The sequence below is a fragment of the Phytophthora cinnamomi genome (assembly GCF_018691715.1).
Source record: "Phytophthora cinnamomi strain GKB4 chromosome Unknown Contig128, whole genome shotgun sequence".
Taxonomy (NCBI): domain Eukaryota; phylum Oomycota; class Peronosporomycetes; order Peronosporales; family Peronosporaceae; genus Phytophthora; species Phytophthora cinnamomi.
The window spans coordinates 139,274-156,161 of record NW_027151061.1 but is presented as its reverse complement, the minus strand read 5'-3'; the positions used below and the strand labels follow the sequence as shown (position 1 = coordinate 156,161).

General features: G+C 54.8%; 3 protein-coding genes across 3 annotated transcripts; all 3 read right to left on the bottom strand.

Annotated features, from left to right (window-relative positions):
- Positions 1-25: 25 nt before the first annotated feature.
- IUM83_15456 (ATP-binding Cassette (ABC) Superfamily) lies at positions 26-2,588 on the bottom strand (the record flags this gene model as incomplete). Its single annotated transcript, XM_067940272.1, has 2 exons — positions 26-190; positions 255-2,588. The coding sequence occupies 2 exons, from the start codon at positions 2,586-2,588 to the stop codon at positions 26-28; spliced, it is 2,499 nt and encodes an 832-aa protein (XP_067780163.1).
- Positions 2,589-3,230: 642 nt separating this feature from the next.
- On the bottom strand, positions 3,231-8,089 carry IUM83_15455 (Armadillo-type fold; the record flags this gene model as incomplete). The annotated part of the gene is made up of 4 exons (XM_067940271.1): positions 3,231-3,893; positions 3,972-4,546; positions 6,920-7,865; positions 7,961-8,089. 4 exons carry the CDS (start codon positions 8,087-8,089, stop codon positions 3,231-3,233), a joined length of 2,313 nt encoding a protein of 770 aa, XP_067780164.1.
- A 299-nt stretch (positions 8,090-8,388) lies between these two features.
- Positions 8,389-9,780, bottom strand: IUM83_15454 (Serine protease; the record flags this gene model as incomplete). The annotated part of the gene is made up of 1 exon (XM_067940270.1): positions 8,389-9,780. One exon carries the CDS (start codon positions 9,778-9,780, stop codon positions 8,389-8,391), a length of 1,392 nt encoding a protein of 463 aa, XP_067780158.1.
- Between the last annotated feature and the right edge of the window lie 7,108 nt (positions 9,781-16,888).

Here is a 16,888-nt window from a genome sequence, read left to right as displayed (position 1 = left end):
TCCAATTCTACGCGATCTCAGCGACTTACCCTTCTTGATCGCTAGATGTCGATCCTTCACCTTCGTGCTTGCGCTGAGCATCCCACATTCCTGAGTAGATACTGTTGGGTTGCGCCAGTAGCTCGTCGTGCGTGCCACGCTCGGCAATCACGCCGTGTTGCATTACGATGATCTGGTGTGCGTTGCGAATCTGCCGTGACAACACAAAGCACGTGAGTAAATACCCTGTCCCAGTCGCTTTGCGGGCAACGTACCGTGGATAAACGATGAGCGATGACGAGCATAGTACGATTAGCCTTGAGACGGTTGAGTGCAGCCTGAATCTCTTGCTCTGTCACAGTGTCAAGTGCCGAAGTAGCCTCGTCCAAAATGACGAAAGGTGGGTCTTTCAGCAATGTGCGCGCAATAGCGACTCTCTGCTTCTCACCACCGGACAGCTTGAGTCCACGCTCACCCACCTTCGTGTTCCACTGATCAGGAAGCTTCATGATAAAATCATAAATGCGGGCAGCCTTAGCCGCTTCGACAACCTGGTCGAACGTAGCGTTCAAGTTGCCGTACTTGATGTTTCGAAGAATGGTGTCATTAAAGAGCACCGTATCTTGAGGCACAATACCGATGGCCTGACGGAGCGACTGCTGAGTCACCGTGGCGATGTTGTGGTGATTCACCAAAATTTTACCAGCGTTGCATTCGTAGAAGCGGAAGAGCAGTCGCGAAATGGTGGTCTTGCCAGCCCCAGTCTCGCCCACAAGCGCAGTAGTTGTGCCGCGAGGAATAGTAAAGTTCAGATTTTTCACGCCTGTGGTAGCTGGCTGTGTTGGATAGTGGAAAGATACGTGGCGGAAGACGACGTCAATACCGTTCTCCGAGTCGTACTTGCACACACCGAGCTGCACCGCATCAGGCGAATCAATAATGTCAGGTTCCACCGAGAGCAGCTCGCTCAGCTTCTTCATGTCGACGACCGAATTAATAACCATGTTGTAGATACCACCAAGGAAGAAGAGCGGTGCAAAAAGGTTTGTGAGATATACGGAGATGGCGATGAAGGCACCGATGTCGATCCTGCGTCCGCTGTTCTCATCGACCACATGAGGCGCTGCCAACGCAAGTGCCGCCAGTACGGTAGCCTGGATGATAATCGACTGCGAGCCATTCAACACACTGAGTGAAGCCTGTACAGACACCGAGTATCGCTGGTACTTCTCAATCACCTTGGAGTACTCATCGATCTCATGGCGCTCGTTACCAAAGTACTTGATGGTCTCGTAGTTCAGCAGCGCATCCGTAGCCTTGTCATGGTACTCGTTATCATGGCGCATCGACGCCTCGCGGTACTTCTTACGCCAGAGCGTGATCTTAATGGTTAGGTACGCGTACACCACCAGACTGGAGAAGGCCACAAAACTCAGCCCTGCTAGTTCAAAGTGCATCGCGAAGATCACGATCACCACCACCGATTCAGCCAAGGTCGGAATCAGGTACAGGAACACGTAAGACACAACGCTGTTCGCTGACTCTACGCCGCGATCCATTGAGCGCAGCACGTCGCCGAGTTTCTTCTGCACGTGCCAGTCGTACGACAGCGACTGCACGTGCTCGTAGGTCAGCGTAGCCAACTCAATGTACGCCGTCTGTTTCACCTTGAGGTAAATCAGTGATTGCATCTCCTTGAACAGCTTCGACACTAGCGTGAGACCACTGAAGATGGCGATGTCACGAATAGCGCCACCGATGTCCTTCGCCACCAGCGAGTTGGTAGCAGACGCCATGAACAACGGCGCCGCCAGATTCGCCAGCTTGCTCAGGATCAGCACCAAGTACGTACTCGCCGCTCGCATCTTGTTCGTGAACCCGTGCGGCCAGAAGTACGGCTTCAAGATGTAGACCAGCTTCACAAAGGAGATGCCGCGCGGCTTGGGCGCCTCCGTCGGCCTGTCCGCAGCAACCTGAGGCAGCTCCTCACTCTCCGCCGGCGGCGGGCTCCTAATAGAGTCGAGTAAGAAGCTCAAGTTGACTACCTCGAGCACCGTGAAGATGAGCGGCAGTGAGTTGGCCACGTTGGCGTCTACAAGCGCCTGCTTCTCCTCGTCGAGGCGGGAGATGGCGTCCAGCTTGAAGGCGTCCACCGCCAGCACGCTGAGGAACGCGAGGCAGAAGAGGTTCACGACCCACGTGACGACTCGTGCATCCGGCCAGCGCGTGGCCAGCAGGAACAGCGTGCTTTTGGTCACGGTGGCCCACACGGGTAGCCCCCAGAAGCGCCACTGGGGCTGCTGCACGTCCAGCAGCCAGCCGAACCGCGCGAAGGCCGCGCTCCCGAGGCTGAAGCTGCACACGCAGAGCAGGCTGGCCAGATCCCAGGCCAGCAGCAGCAACAGGCTGAACTGCAGACACAGCATCTGGCGCTGCGCGGACTTGCGGCGGCGCTTGGGGGACAGCGGGTCCGCCCCGCTGCTGCCCTCGTCGTCGTCTGCGTCGTCGTCCCGCCAGCGCGAATACGTGTTCTTCTTCTCCTTGGCGTCCAGGTGCTCGCTCACGTTGCCCAGCAGGGGCGTGGCCTCCTTCGGGGACGCCTGCGTCATGCCGGACGTGCACTACGAAACTTGAGCTCTGCGCGGCGGATTGGAAACTGAAGCAGCCCGGCCGTTGCAGTGGCTCACGCATGGAGCGATCTGATTGGACGAGGATGATGACGTACTCACCCCGAAGGAATGATGGTCACTCATCACTTTAAGTTGCACTTTGAAGCTGCACTTCAGGTGCAACTTAGCCCCGAGTGCTATTAATACAGCATATTATAGTAGGTTACAATTTTGCACGTAGTAATACATATATTATATGTATTCATATTACTACATGCAATTGTAGATGTTCTTGGGCGCCTTTGCAACAAAATCGCTGCTTTGGAGTGATAGTGCCACGCTAGTTGTAGGCTAAGCCTTCATTTGAAGCGATTCGAGGAGCTGCAGCTCAAAAGGTGTGCTTACACAGCAGTATAAACAACTTTCTGCAGTCAATGTAATAATTCCGTTGGGTCTCCATGAACTCGGCTCTTGAGGCTCTGCTCGAACAACAACGAAAACCAACAACTCCAACAAATCAAAACCGTTGCGCGTTGGTTAGCAAGACTGTGCAACATAGATACGGGATGAATCATGGCATTCTCAACGCTCCAGCTCTTCCGCAGAGCATTTTGTCATTTAACGATCTACCTAATATGAGCCTTATACGGTCAGGTCCTCGATTCCCGAGGAGCTACAGCGCTCGATGCGGGTGATGTCCCAATCTCGGTCATCCGTCGGTGAAAATGAGTTCACCGCTGCAAGCGTCTCGGGAGAGAACATGTTGGGGGCGGTAGGTGACACGGCCGGTGAGCCATCTGAAAGCAGAACACCACGACTAGCATCCACCTCGAGATTGTGCTGCGGATGCTTACTCACAAGCTTGTCCATGGCCTGCCGCATCAGGCGGATGGCGGCCTCCTTTGTTGGGTCATTTGAACCGCGCTCTTGCAAAATACGAAGCACGTTTTCATGGCTCTGGATGGAGATTAGCAGCGCTTCAGAGAACGACGCCATGTCGATATCTCCCAGGTCCAAGTCTTCAGCAGGAGTCGCGACAAAGTTGGCCAGATATACATCGTGCAACACGAGCACGTCTGTTAGCTCCGGGTACTGGTACCGGTATGAATCGGCGGCCACAAAGTGCTCCGGGTCCCAGCGCGGCCACTTCTTCGCTGCAGCTGCTGTTTTCACCTTCGTGAGCTCTGCACTGATGCATTTATGAAGCCGCTGTCTCATACTGACTGTCCATATTAGTGTTGCAGTGCTAATATCTTCAGTGGTTTGGAGTTCCAAAATGAATTGATCCGGAGAAGTCCGCAGAACCTACAGCACGTAAAAAACACGTAAGAGATACCTGTCAGCATAACGACTTGACACAGCCCTTGCGATGTATAAGCGTACCCGAACAAAACTTGGTGTCAGAAGTTGGTAAAGCACTTGCGTTGGCAATGACGGCGTCGAAGCGTTTTTGGGCCCCAAACACGCTCGCAATACCAGTGCAGCACTCCGAATTGCACCGAAGAAGCGCGAGGGAACGCGCTGAACTTCTTCGGCTGATCCGGCGCCGCTGTTATCGTTCTCGGTCAACCTACTACTTGTTTTCTCAACGTTTGAAGCTTCTCCTTCCTCAATTTGCCCAGCTTCAGCGTCGCCATCATCCGACGGATCGGATTCGCTATGGTCATCTGTTACTGATGATTCCGCCGTTGAAACTTTTTCAAACTCTTCAGCAGGGCAGAATGCAACAGTATCGATAAGGGACAGCAGCCCACCGGCAGCAACCACCAACGTCCGGAGTTCATCGTAGTGGCACAGGCCACCTAGACAGCTCAGGCATACACTGGCAGCGTCAATATCCGCGTACTGCATGATGACCGGGCGCGATGCCAACTCGAGCATTGCAGTGATAACTTCTGGGTTCTTTGTAATAGCTTGAATCCCGGGTTCGTGCTGCTTTGCGAGAAGGGACAACACGTCTGTCGAACGATACAAAAGCACGCGCGCCATGTTCTGGTTACTGGGGTTACTTCGTCGACGGGGCCCAAATACTTCCACTGTTTGTAGTAATTGTTGAAACGCCGGACTGCGCATACGCTCTAGTGAATCAGCCAGTACTTTCAAACCCTTTTCCCCTAGGAACAGCCGGCAGGCAGCCGTGTTGACACTGCGCGCATCAGGCACAGATAGCAACGCGACGAAAAGCTCCAAAGAGAGAATCCCGCGTATTTGGTCCACCTCACTCAGCATTGAGCGACGAAGGGGTGCCAGCAAAGAGTCATAAAAATCAGGCTTGATCTTGACCTCATCACAATGCGAAGGAACAAGTCGCGCCAGCGACTTCAGTATCAGAACTTGCACCTCCCATGGCTCAGCAGCACACGAACCACCACTACTGGTTGAAGCCTGACTCAAGGACGGTTGTTGCGGCGGTGAGGGTAACGGTCCAACACTTCCTGTACCAATATATCCAGACTTTCGTCGACCAAGCACGACGAGTTCCTCGAATAGTGCATTGATCAACTCGGTGTACATTTCAGGCGTCCACTCATTCAAAAACTCTCCGTCACCTTCAATGTAAGAGCGTAGAAAAATGTTGCCAATGAAGAGGTCATCGTCTTCATAGCGGTGGTCCAAGTCGTCATCGACGAAAGTGTTCCATGATGTGGTTGATTCCGATGATTCACCTGAGCCCAAGTATTTGTGTTTCAGATATCGATACAATCGTACACGCTGCTTGCGGCCCCAGTTTACATCTGCGGCTCGCCTTTGAGGAGAATTGAATGTCTCCACAAACACTTCTGCGCTGACAGAACTTAGCAGCCGCCCCATTCCACAGCCACCAAAACCAAGTGCTTCATTTAGCAAATCGTTTAGTTCATTTGACGAGGGCTTTGGTTGCGTGCCCTTGGAACCACCAGCACCGCGTTGATTTGGAGGCAGTACGCTAGATTCCTTAAGAAACTCGGCAGCTGCAACACACATACCCATACCTTTCGGATCACAGCTAGCCAACAGAACATATACCAACGTGAGGGATCTCCAGTTGCTGTCTGCTGTCGAACTCGTGTGTGATGCCACTGAAGAATGAAGTGACGGCGATGAAGCTGACGACAGGCGGCTAGATATTCCCCCGGATCCAATGGACGTGCTATAATCGCAAGTGTTATCCAGGAGCGCCAGCTGCTTCAACACAAAAAGTAGTCGCGTGATTGTTACATGATCAAGTGTTTCCACCGCAAGTAAACGGCACAAGAACATTCGTTTGGGTCGAACGACCCGCAGGACGAACTTGGCACGACGAATAATCGCCAGCAGAAGTGAAATGCCGGCTCGAATCAATGCATCACGCTCGTTGACCACAGAAACAGTATCTTCCTCCGGCTCAGCTAGTCGGCTCGAGTCGTCGGGGTCCGTTTCATCCTCTGATTCAAGGGGTGTCGAAAGTGTTGCCAGTAATACTGGGTCTGTAAGGACGCCCACAATGGTACGTGTCACAGCCGTGCAAAGCTGGTTGAAGCTTTCCGATGGTGCATTGCGCGTTGTAATGATAGCCGTATTCAGAAGAAGAAAACACTCGCGCACGAAGGCAGGGGAGTGATTCATGTGGTCACGCAACAGCAGCAGCACGTATTGTGTGGGAAGCTGGCCATGAAATAGCATAGCATATCGTCTGATAACCAACCGTAGACATCGTACGCACAAAATCGCCCACTTTTCATCGTGCTCGATGGCAAGCTGATCAGAGAGATGCCAAGCTAATACTATGGGCTCAGGAATTTCATATGTCGTCGTCAAATCAGCCACACGAGGAATTAGATACTCCACAAAGTAATCATTTACCACGAGCTCATCATGCATCGACGGGTATTCCACATAAAACATCTCGTGATCCCACCGCGGTACCTGCTCCCCAAACTGGGCGACCTCTTCGTCCACATTATTGCTTCGTCGACGCTCTAGTGATTCGATTTCTGCCCCCAAAGCTTGGCGTAGCTCGGCACGCATAGAGGCGCGCCAAATGAGTTCCGGATTCTCATGAGTCCGCCGGACTGCCTCAATAATTTCTCGCCAATGTTCCCCTTGTGCACGAGCATCTCCAAGCCAACGTTCAAAAGCACCACCACCAAAATTCATAGCGTTATAGGCTAGCGCAACTACTCGATTACGCTTGTTCTCGCTACTCGCGCTACTCGTAGAAGCATTCGACGTTGCAATAGATGTTCGTCTCGGCTGCTCGAAATCAAACGAAAAGTGTGGCAAAGTCCTTGCACTGCGGGTTGCTGCAGCAGCTTTTGTTTGCGCCATTACAGAAGGCGACGTTGTAGTGTGGCGCGATATCAGGTCAGCACGGTTCTTCGCTGGGGTAAAGAGCTCCACGGGGAAAATGCGGTACATTGCCTTCTTGGAGCGCGTATTACCGGCACAGAACACTTCGACCAGGTCAACGCACAACTCGCGCCTCTTACGCTCTATCGCATTCCCGCCCTCGCCCTCGCCCTCCACTTCCTTCCCATTCTCTATAGTTTTCAACTGGTCATCCTCCCGCACCGCCGTTGCCAGTGCATAGAGCAATGCGCCATACTCCCTCGCCGACTCCTGCAGTTCATGCACTTGATCCAAATCCACAACACGAAACAGCTCCCTCACCAACCCAATAGCGAGTTCCATGACGCCATGCTTCCTGTCTCGACAATGACACAAGTCCAGCAGCGCTACGCGCGCATTCATCAACGCCTCCACAGCTTGCGAGCAGGTCGTCATATCCGTCGCCGCTCTCCTCGACACGAGCGTCAACTGGAAGATCTTAAGCACTCCCTCCAACACCGCCGCCGCCGCCGCTGCTTCCTGCAGCTCGTCCTTCCCCACCACAGCTCCGTACTGCACCAGCAGCGAGCGCAGCACCTCGAAGCCCCCGGAGTCTCCGAAGTTGCGTCGATTGGCGGCCTCGCTGCGATCCGCCGCCTTGTCGCCAGCCTCGAAGCCGGGGCAGGGCTTGAGCATGAGCTCCAGCGTCTCCAGCACCGACAGCACGAGCGAGGGCGACGGCTGGTAGAGGCACGTGAGGAAGGGCTTGAGCGAGCACTTGGCGCAGAGCTTGTAGAGCTCCCGCCAGCGGATCACGCGGCGGAAGCTCGTGAGCACGAGCTCCGTCATGTCGCGCCCATTGCGGCGCTGCGACTGCTCCGTCTGGTCCTGCAGCAGGCCGTGCACCACGTCGAAGAGCCGCCGTTCCTTGACGTCGACGCCCACGACGCTGCTCAGCAGGTTCGGGTCGGCGTCCACGGGCACCTGGAGCTGGTATTGAACAGATGCAGCACAGTAAACATTGGTACACTACAGCGTAAACTATGATACACTGTGCATGTACTTGTACATGTAGCTGGGCTCACCTCGAGCGGGAACAAGGCGCAGAAGGTGCGCAGGACTTCCTCCAGCTCGGTGCTGGACACGTTGGCGCGACGCAGCGACAGCACATCGCGCAGCGCGCTCTTCTGCTGCGCGGAGCCGGCCTGCCCCATGAAGGCGAGCCGTCGAGAGTCGAGCGCCTCCGGATCTGAATCTGGAATTGAAAGTGCAGGCGCCTTGGGCTCACATGAAGCAAGCGCTGCGAAAGGCCTTTACAACGGAATCGAGCGGGTTTGAAAGGGGAATGTAGGGATAGAGGATGAAGTGAGGGATTTGAATGAGGAGGGTCTTTATTCGGAGCATGTATGCGAGATGCACAGGTTTCGAGTTGAACTTTTAGTCGAGACCTGATTTGCGGTCGAACATGGGTTCAGAAGTACTAGTATTCACATGAGTCCTCCTGGGGAGTGTCTTACTTCTGCTTGTTAATGACCTGCTTGCTCTGGTGAACTGGGCTGCTCTGGTGAGCCACATCTCCAGACTCCGACGCCGACTTCGATCCGGAAGTCGAAGCCGACTCGTCCTCCACGGAAGTCTGCTGGTACGGCGAGTCCTCCGACTGCTCCTCCACCGGAGCCTTGGTGGCCTTGATGTTCTTGCCCTTCACCAATGCAGTGTCTTCGCTGCCAGACTCCTCCGAGGCGCTGTTCGACTCGCTGTCAATGTCCGAGGCACTGCCACTGTTCGAAGTGCTGTCGAACAGCCACGACAGGTTGCCGCTGCCCTCGAAGAACTCAAGCATCCAGGACGGAATGCCGCCGCTGCCACTGGCAGACTCCGAGCCGCTAGCAGACACCTGCGACAGGTCGTCGCTGCCGCTCTGAGAGTCCTCTTCAACAACGGGTATTTTTGTCGTCTCGGCCCTCGAGGCCTCCGTGTCTTCCGACTCCGACGATTCCTTGACTGGGGTCTTGGTGGCATCCGACGACGAGTCCTCCGACGAGCCATACGATGACGAGGTTACGTTGAACTTGCTGCCATCGCCGCCGGCAAGGATGTCCTCGATGTAGTCCATGACGTACGTCAGGCGCGTGAAGATGCCGGGCTGCTCACCGCACTTGCTGCCCCAGCTCACGCAGCCGATAATGATGTCGTCGTCAACGAGAAGCGGCCCGCCAGAGTCGCCTTTGCACGTGTCCTGGCCATTGCCCGTTCCGGCGCACAGCATACCCTCCGTGACACGACCAACGTACTTCTTAAACTTGCCGCACTCGGCGTTCGAGATGACGGGGAGGGTGACCTCCTTCAGGACAGGGCTACCGAGTATTCCGCTGGTCTCCGTCTTTCCCCAGCCAACGGCGGTGCCCATGGTGCCGACCTTGTTGTCGGAGCCATCGGCAGCACACAGCTTCGCCGTTTTGCGCTTCACCGGCTTCTCTAGCTTGTACAGACCCACGTCGTAGCGGTGGCCCTTCTTCTTGTACAACGGGTGACGGAAGCCTTCAGCTATCGGAACCGTCACCCCGCCAGAGCTCATGCTTTCGTTCGAGCCAAAACTGGCGATCATGGGCAAACCGTCGTTCATGATGCAGTGCCCAGCCGTAAGGATGTACTGGGGCGCGATCAGCGTGCCGCCGCACAGATTTAGCCCGAAGAATGAATACTGGAGGCTAGCAAGGTACGGGTACTTGTCGATGTTCGCCTCCGACCCGCCGTAGATGTAGCTCTCTTCGTTGGTGGTCAGACCGGTCTTCTCCACTTTAGTAGTGTCCTCCTTCGCGACGTCGGAAAAAGAATAACCGTACGCGTACGTCGACAGCCACGCCAGTGTCGTGGCAAACACGCCAACCTGTATGACCTTCATCCTTCAGATGATTACAACAGTCTCCTGTCAGTTCACAGCCCCTCCCAAAAGCCAGAATGACCAGCGCATTGACGGGGAAATCCCGGTCTGACCGGGATTTCCAGACGTTGGCGACCACATCTCAATCGACTATCCGTCAACTTGACGGCGTCAAGCCGGATGGTGCTCAAAGCACGGTGCAGACGCGATACATGTACAACTCGCAACAAGAGAACGCGCTGGAATCTCATGAAACATGGCTACAGTACTACAATATAATAGATCACCTGGCGAGTTCCTAGCTAGGTTCTCCGTCCACGGGGATACAGTAAACGACGTTGCCATTCCCCGAAGCTGTCCCCAGATTGCTGGAGCTGGGGATTGTGTTGCTGCTACATGTATAATACATGTACCCCCACACACCTTGTCAAAATCATTTTCTATAACATTCAGAACTCATGCACAACACGAGGGAGGACGCCTCTCAGTTGGAAATTTGCGTCGTACCGGGGTGCGAACAAGCATCATGGAGATGCTGTTGTCGCCCGCGCCGGATGCGGTGCAGGCCTCCCCACCCCCTGCGCAGCCCGTCACTGTGAGTGCCGCTGGGGACGGAGGAGCTTCCGCGATGAAGCTGAGACGAAGCGCGCAAATGACCACCAAAGACGCGTCGTCGCCTTTGTCGTCACGATCGTCTGCCTCTCCGAATTGATGCGTATCTCGGAATAAAATGTTCAAACAATTCCCACCCTTGGGATTCTCTTGAATTCGTTGGCGTCTGACTTCCATTTTGTATGAAAACTTTTGCGTTTCTTGTGTGTTTGTGCGCGCACGAATTCGTTTAACCCCTGGCGACTTTCGTGTTATTCTGAGCGACAATCCAGAGTTCTCACGACTTTGTTGGCGTCAGATAGCTACCGTAATACACGAAACTCAATACCACCCAGTATTACAGACGCAACACAAACGTCGTGGTGGTGGTGGTGGTGGTGTGTGTGTGTGGGAGGGAATGAGACCACGCGTGGCGGAGACACTTACCCCCTCTCTCCCTCCCTCCCTCCCCCAAGTTCGGGACCACGGACAGCGTCTCGTTGTACGTGGCTACCTCCACCACAGCTGCAGAAGGAAGGTGGGTGGTTAGCGGCCACTGTGTATGTTATTTAAAGCGGGGACTATAACCCAGCTGCATCAGTGCCCAATCGTTGTCGCTAAAAAGCATGACATCGCAATATTCCGAAATAGGACTGCATGTACGGCTTAATACGGTTTTTAATTGTGCACTTGAGTCTACATTTGCTTGCGTATGTACTGGTGTTACTACTAACCATGCCTTGGCGTGATCTGCAACGCTGTTCTCGGATTTCATTAAAGTCATTCAACCAGTGGGGCTGATTCCTGCGTCATTGACATGGTTTTGGCGTGGCGTCGCTGATAGGAAGCCTTGTCCCCATATTCTGACTGATCTCGCCGCGGCCCTCTACCAGGCTGCGCGCTCTCTACCGAGCTAAAGTCAAATTGTTTCGTTTTTCGCTCGTGGACCTTTGACCTGCGACCTTTAACCTGCTACCTGCGTCCTGGACCTCTTACACTTCCTGTTGACCTCTAGGACATCACCTTCTTCTTCTACCTGCTGTCGTGATTTCATGATGTCGTCCTCCGCGTTGTCCTCCGCGTTGCCCTCTGCTGGTAAGCTCGAAGGAGCTGGCTTGATAGAAGCCGAGCAGATGACTTCCCCCCTCAGTCGGAGGCCAATGGTGCTGTGCGTGAACGGCCCGCCCGGCACCGAGGTACTCGGCGTACTGCAGGTTGGCTGGACCGAGCGCGCGCCGATTGAAGCTCGTCCAGCATACGAGCTCTAGATGACCCGGCGTCTCCCGCCGCCACAAATGAATTAAAGAGGACAGGAACGTCCGTTCGAATAACCTCCGCGGGTTCCCAAGAGGCCTCGATGTCATCGAGCCCGAACCACTTGACGAGTATTTCCCACTGATGGGTGTCTGGGATCACACGGCAGTCACGAAGCGCCTCCACAAGATGCCCCCCCCCTCACCGTAAATTGCTTGCTTTCGCAGCTTTTCGACTTGGCCACGACTGGCATCACGATAGAGCTGAAGTCATGAAGCGTGGCGGATCGATACCTCAAACGGTTCGACAATGTCTTGCACCTCAAATGTGTAATCGTTAACGGCGCGCACAATTTTCTTTGGTCCGCGCCAAACTAGTGCGAGTTTGTTCCCACTACGGCCTGTGGGCGTAGCCGCCGGCACAAAATTCCCCTCGTTAAACGTTTGCAGTCGCACACCTTGGCGGCGAGCATGCCGTTCCCGGGCAGTACGCCGGCGTTTCTCGCTGGCGTCAACCATTTCCGCATGTATTCCATCGAGTGCCACGCGTACTGCTGCTAAATGGCCTGCAATCTCGTCCGCCACCCACGTCACGGTTGCATTTCCGGCAGGGTCTCGTGGGTGCAGAACACGGAGGAGTTGTGTGTTACCAGGTAGTGCTGTGAACGCCGTCAACGGTGTAGCGCCACCGAGACGATTGGCTGGCATTGCATTCAATGCGGACTGTACCACAGGCAGGGTGGCAGGCCAGTCTTGGATACGCAATCTGCGCTCGCTCAGTAACGCTTTCACACCTTTGAGCACCTCCTATTGACCACCTCCACCGTGCCGTTGGCGCGAGGGGTGTAGGCTGTGGTGAAGTGGTGGTGAGCGCCAAGTGCACGCTGAAAACGTTCGACAACCTCATTGCGGAAATATGCACCTTGGTCTGAGACCCACAGGTGCACGACCCCGAAACGTTTAAACCAGTCGATAAGTCCTTGGATGGCCACTTCCGACGTGGCGTGAGTGCACGCAAGAGCTCTACATACCCACGCATACCGTCCTTTAGCACTAGGATATACTTGACACCACCAACTCCTTCCACCATGATAAGATAGTCGAAATGGAGAAGATCGTTTGGCCTGGTGGCCGTCAGAGTCTCCCCGAATGGGCGTGGAATGCGACCACCTGCTGTAGCCATGCAATGTAGGCAGCCGATGGCAAATTCGGCGACATCGGTCGCCAGCGTTTCCCAGAAGAATACGGCCTCCAGCTACTGGGCTGTAGTACGCGCGCCGTGGCGGCCGCTAGCGCCTGCATGTGCCACCACGAAAAGGCGCTGCTGCATATCGGTGGCGTCCCGCGGGATCCACACGCGCCCAGTACGGGTGACTAGCAACTGGCGATCATCACTCCACTGAGTTCCTTCTGGATCGGCCCCGGCGTTTCGTGCTTCCTCTTGCAGCTCGCGAATCTCCGCCGCCGTAGGCCAGACGAAATCACACTCCTCTAGTGGCTGGACAACTGCCAGGCGAGCAGCTCGAATGGCTACACGCTCATCAACTGGCGCGGCACCAGCACCCCAGCGGCTCAACAGGTCCCCCCAAACATTCACAGCGCCTGGTACATGTTCAATAACATAGCGAAAAGAGAGGAGCGACATCGCCTACCGCTGCAGTTTGTCGGCCTGGTAACGCGCCATCGCGCTGTCCGTAGCGTACGGGTTGAATATATAAATCAAGTCTCGGTGATCAGTGTAGAGGTGAAACCCTTTAGGTCTGAGCAGGAGATACTCCAGGCGACGTGTTGCCTCGACGATAGCGCACGCCTCCTTTTCGATCGTCGGCCAGTGGGCTGCAGCACCCACAAATCTTCCACCCAGGAAAGCCAGAGGTCGATGCTGCTGCTCTTCCAGCGGCAGCTGCAACTCGTCCGTCTCTAGCTGAGTGACGACCGCCCCCCAAAATGCATGGCTTGCATCGGAGTACAAGCAAATTTCCGACGTTGGGCTCGGATGTGCCAACAGTACCATATGCAACAACGCATTACGGACGTTGTCGAAACTAGCCTCCTCTTTCACGCCCCAGCCAACGCTGCTCAAGCGGATCTTCGCCAGCGCTCGTTTCTTGCGCGAGCCGGCAATCTGGGCTGCGCGATCAAGCACCTCGTACAACGTGGCAGTCAGACACGTGTATTCGGAAATGCTCTGACGCATCCAATTAATGGCACAGAGATACTGCTGCAGCTCAGCTCCTGTCTTTGGTGGCTGCATGCCCACGAGACCTTGCACACGCTCCGGTCAATACTTCACACCCTGCGCCGATATGACGCGACCACACCACGTAACTTCTTTCGTGAAGAACTGGCATTTTTTAGCATGCCGTTTCAGTCCATACTCCTCACAGCGTGCTAACACCTTTGCGAGCAATTTTAACAACTTCTCCTCATCCTCTACATAACCAAGGATATCATCGAGCCACGCCAGAATCCCATCACCTATGCGTTGCCACTTGCAGTCTGCACACGCGTTGCAGCGCGCTCGGGTCTCCAGTAGCGTCTACAGGTCCCGCCTCACCGACTTCCCACTCCGCACTAGTGACTCTTGCCTTGACTAGCAGCCGATCCGTTAAATAACCCAAAATTTTTATTATCGGTCGACCCACAGTCAGTCCCAACGAGCTGTCACCATCTTCGACATAGCACATCAGCTTACGTAACATCAGCGGACCTAATGAAGTGGTGAGCACGACCTCGCGGAAGTCGCCTGCCTGGCAACGTCGATAGCATGCCCCCCGACAGGGTCTAGCTGGACCGAACTGACGGCCTGGAGATCCACAGTCGCACCCGCGTCTACGAGCGCGTCGATAACTCCTCGGGCCACAAGCGACGTGTCTGCTCCCGAGTCCAACAAGAGCGCCTTGACGGCGAGGCCCTCAACCGTCGCATCAACAGTGCCATTATCGGCAAGCATGTCGCCGCCGAGATGATGCTTCTCCTCACCTCCCACCGTATCAAACCTCCGTGCGGTTAAGCTTTGGACCGGCTCATGATGCTCACACCTTGCCTTCGGCAGCTGCGCAGCCTCACCTGGCTGGCAGTTCGGACACTCGCGAACCTGGTGTTGCGTGGAGCCACATTTCAAGCATGTTCCACGTACACGCCGCGAAGCCGTATTGGCCACGGGCGGCACTTGCGGTCCTGCCGAGCCGGGAGCCACCATTTGGCCCCGTTGTTCATTTTCCTGTCGACCGCGAAATGACTGTCCTCCTCGACCGCCGTTCTGTCCACGTCCGCCTCGTCCACCAGCAACTCCGCGATTCGACCCGCGGTGCCGCAGTTGGGGCTCTGCAGGGCGCGCGGCAATTGCCGCCGCCTTGGCCGCGTGCTCCCAAGTCATAAATTCACGCAGGAGCTTCGTCACCCACGTGCAGATTGGCACCACCTCGTTTTTATATTTCTTGTTTTCGTGCAACGTCAGCTTCGTAGCGATGACGGTCTTGAAGCTCGGAGGTGCAAGCGCATCGGCCAGGTACCTGACGATTTTCCGCTGTTCGTGCTCAAATGCAACCTCCGTCAAGTTGAACCGGTCCAGAATGGTTTCGATGTCGGCCTGCAGATACATCATCCAGCTCTCGGGCTCTGACCATTTCGTCTGCATTTGAAGCTTCTTCATAGCTTCATCAACCGAAGCATAGTCGACGTGCGAGGGCGCATTCGCTTGCTTGAAGTAGTCTATCCATTGCTCCTCACTGATCAGGTGAGGAGCGATGCCAAACTCATAGCGTGCTACCATCCGCTTAGTCCTTGACTCCACGCAGGCACCGACGGGCACGGCAAAAGCACCACCCCATTGAGTCTGGAGCGCATTGATCACCGCCAGATAGGTCTCGTACTGACGCATGAAATATCTCCTGTCCTGCATCGTTCGCCCGGCGAATCTTATGGGTTGCGGGAACGCGGGCGCGGCAGCCACGCGTCCTCCACCAAGCACAGGACTCGCTGATGCCAAGGGCTCGTCAGCCTCGCTGCCATCGTTCGCCTCGTAGGGATTGGGATGTGAAGTCTCGGCCGGGGGAACTGGGTGTTGGAGGCGCAGCACTCTCCAGCTGCATCGCCGCCGTACGTGCCGCCAGCTCGTCCACCTCCGCGCCTTCTTGCGTGGTCTCCGTCGGCCTTGGAGCAGCGCCCTCAACGCCTGCTTCTTGATGTTCCATTCGGTCACGCGCTTGGTCATGCGCGGAGCTTGAGATTTGCGATGGAACTAAAGTATACGTTGATCTCGCCGCGGCCCTCTACCAGGCTGCGCGCTCTCTACCGAGCTAAAGTCAAATTGTTTCGTTATTCGCTCGTGGACCTTTGACCTGCGACCTTTAACCTGCTACCTGCGTCCTGGACCTCCTACACTTCCTGTTGATCTCTAGGACTTCACATTCTTCTTCTACCTGCTGTCGTGATTTCATGATGTCGTCCTCCGCGTTGTCCTCCGCGTTGTCCTCTGCTGGTAAGTTCGAAGGAGCTGGCTTGATAGAAACCGAGCCGATCACTGACGCATCTTGCACGCCTGCTGGACACAGCGGTTACTTCTATGAGTTTTGTCTTGGATCTCATCATCTTACAACGGTGTTTCGATAGTATCTTTCACTTCCTACTGGTGGAAAGGTCATGTGATTGCAACTTGCTATTCGCAAGAAGCAATGTGGACTAATTCACGCCACGGCACCGGTGCTACATGCTGGACCACCGTAAGCTAGAGGTTATGATAAAAAACGTGCGTTTGTAATATATATAGTTTAAGTAGCAAGGGGAAGTTCGTCATGGTGTCCGCTAGTGGGACGACCATGACATCTGTCATGCTCGTTGCGTTCTAGTTGCTGGGGTAAATGATTTCGGCAGCTTCAACTACTTCCATTATGTAAACACCGACGATATACCTATACATCTCCAAATTCCTCTGGCCTATGACGCCGTATTTGGCTGTCTGCACCTGGCTAAGGCCTTCAGCGTGCGAATCAGCGCGCAGGCACGGCGTGCCCTTGGACCCCAAGTGCTTCAGCTCCAAAAGTCGCAAACCACTCGATTAAGTGCGATCACAAGATTGTCACACAACTTCTTGCTACATATAAATTAATGGTTTGTCGGGGATAAACAGCCAGCCAATCAGAACTGTTTGATTTATTACAGTATGAGACACAGACATGGCTTAACTGTACGTATTCAGATATCGCTCTCACTTCCGGTAGCGGGTACCACCATAGACTTTAAAAGGAATATTTTGTATTAAGTTTGAAAGGAGCGGAGATGGG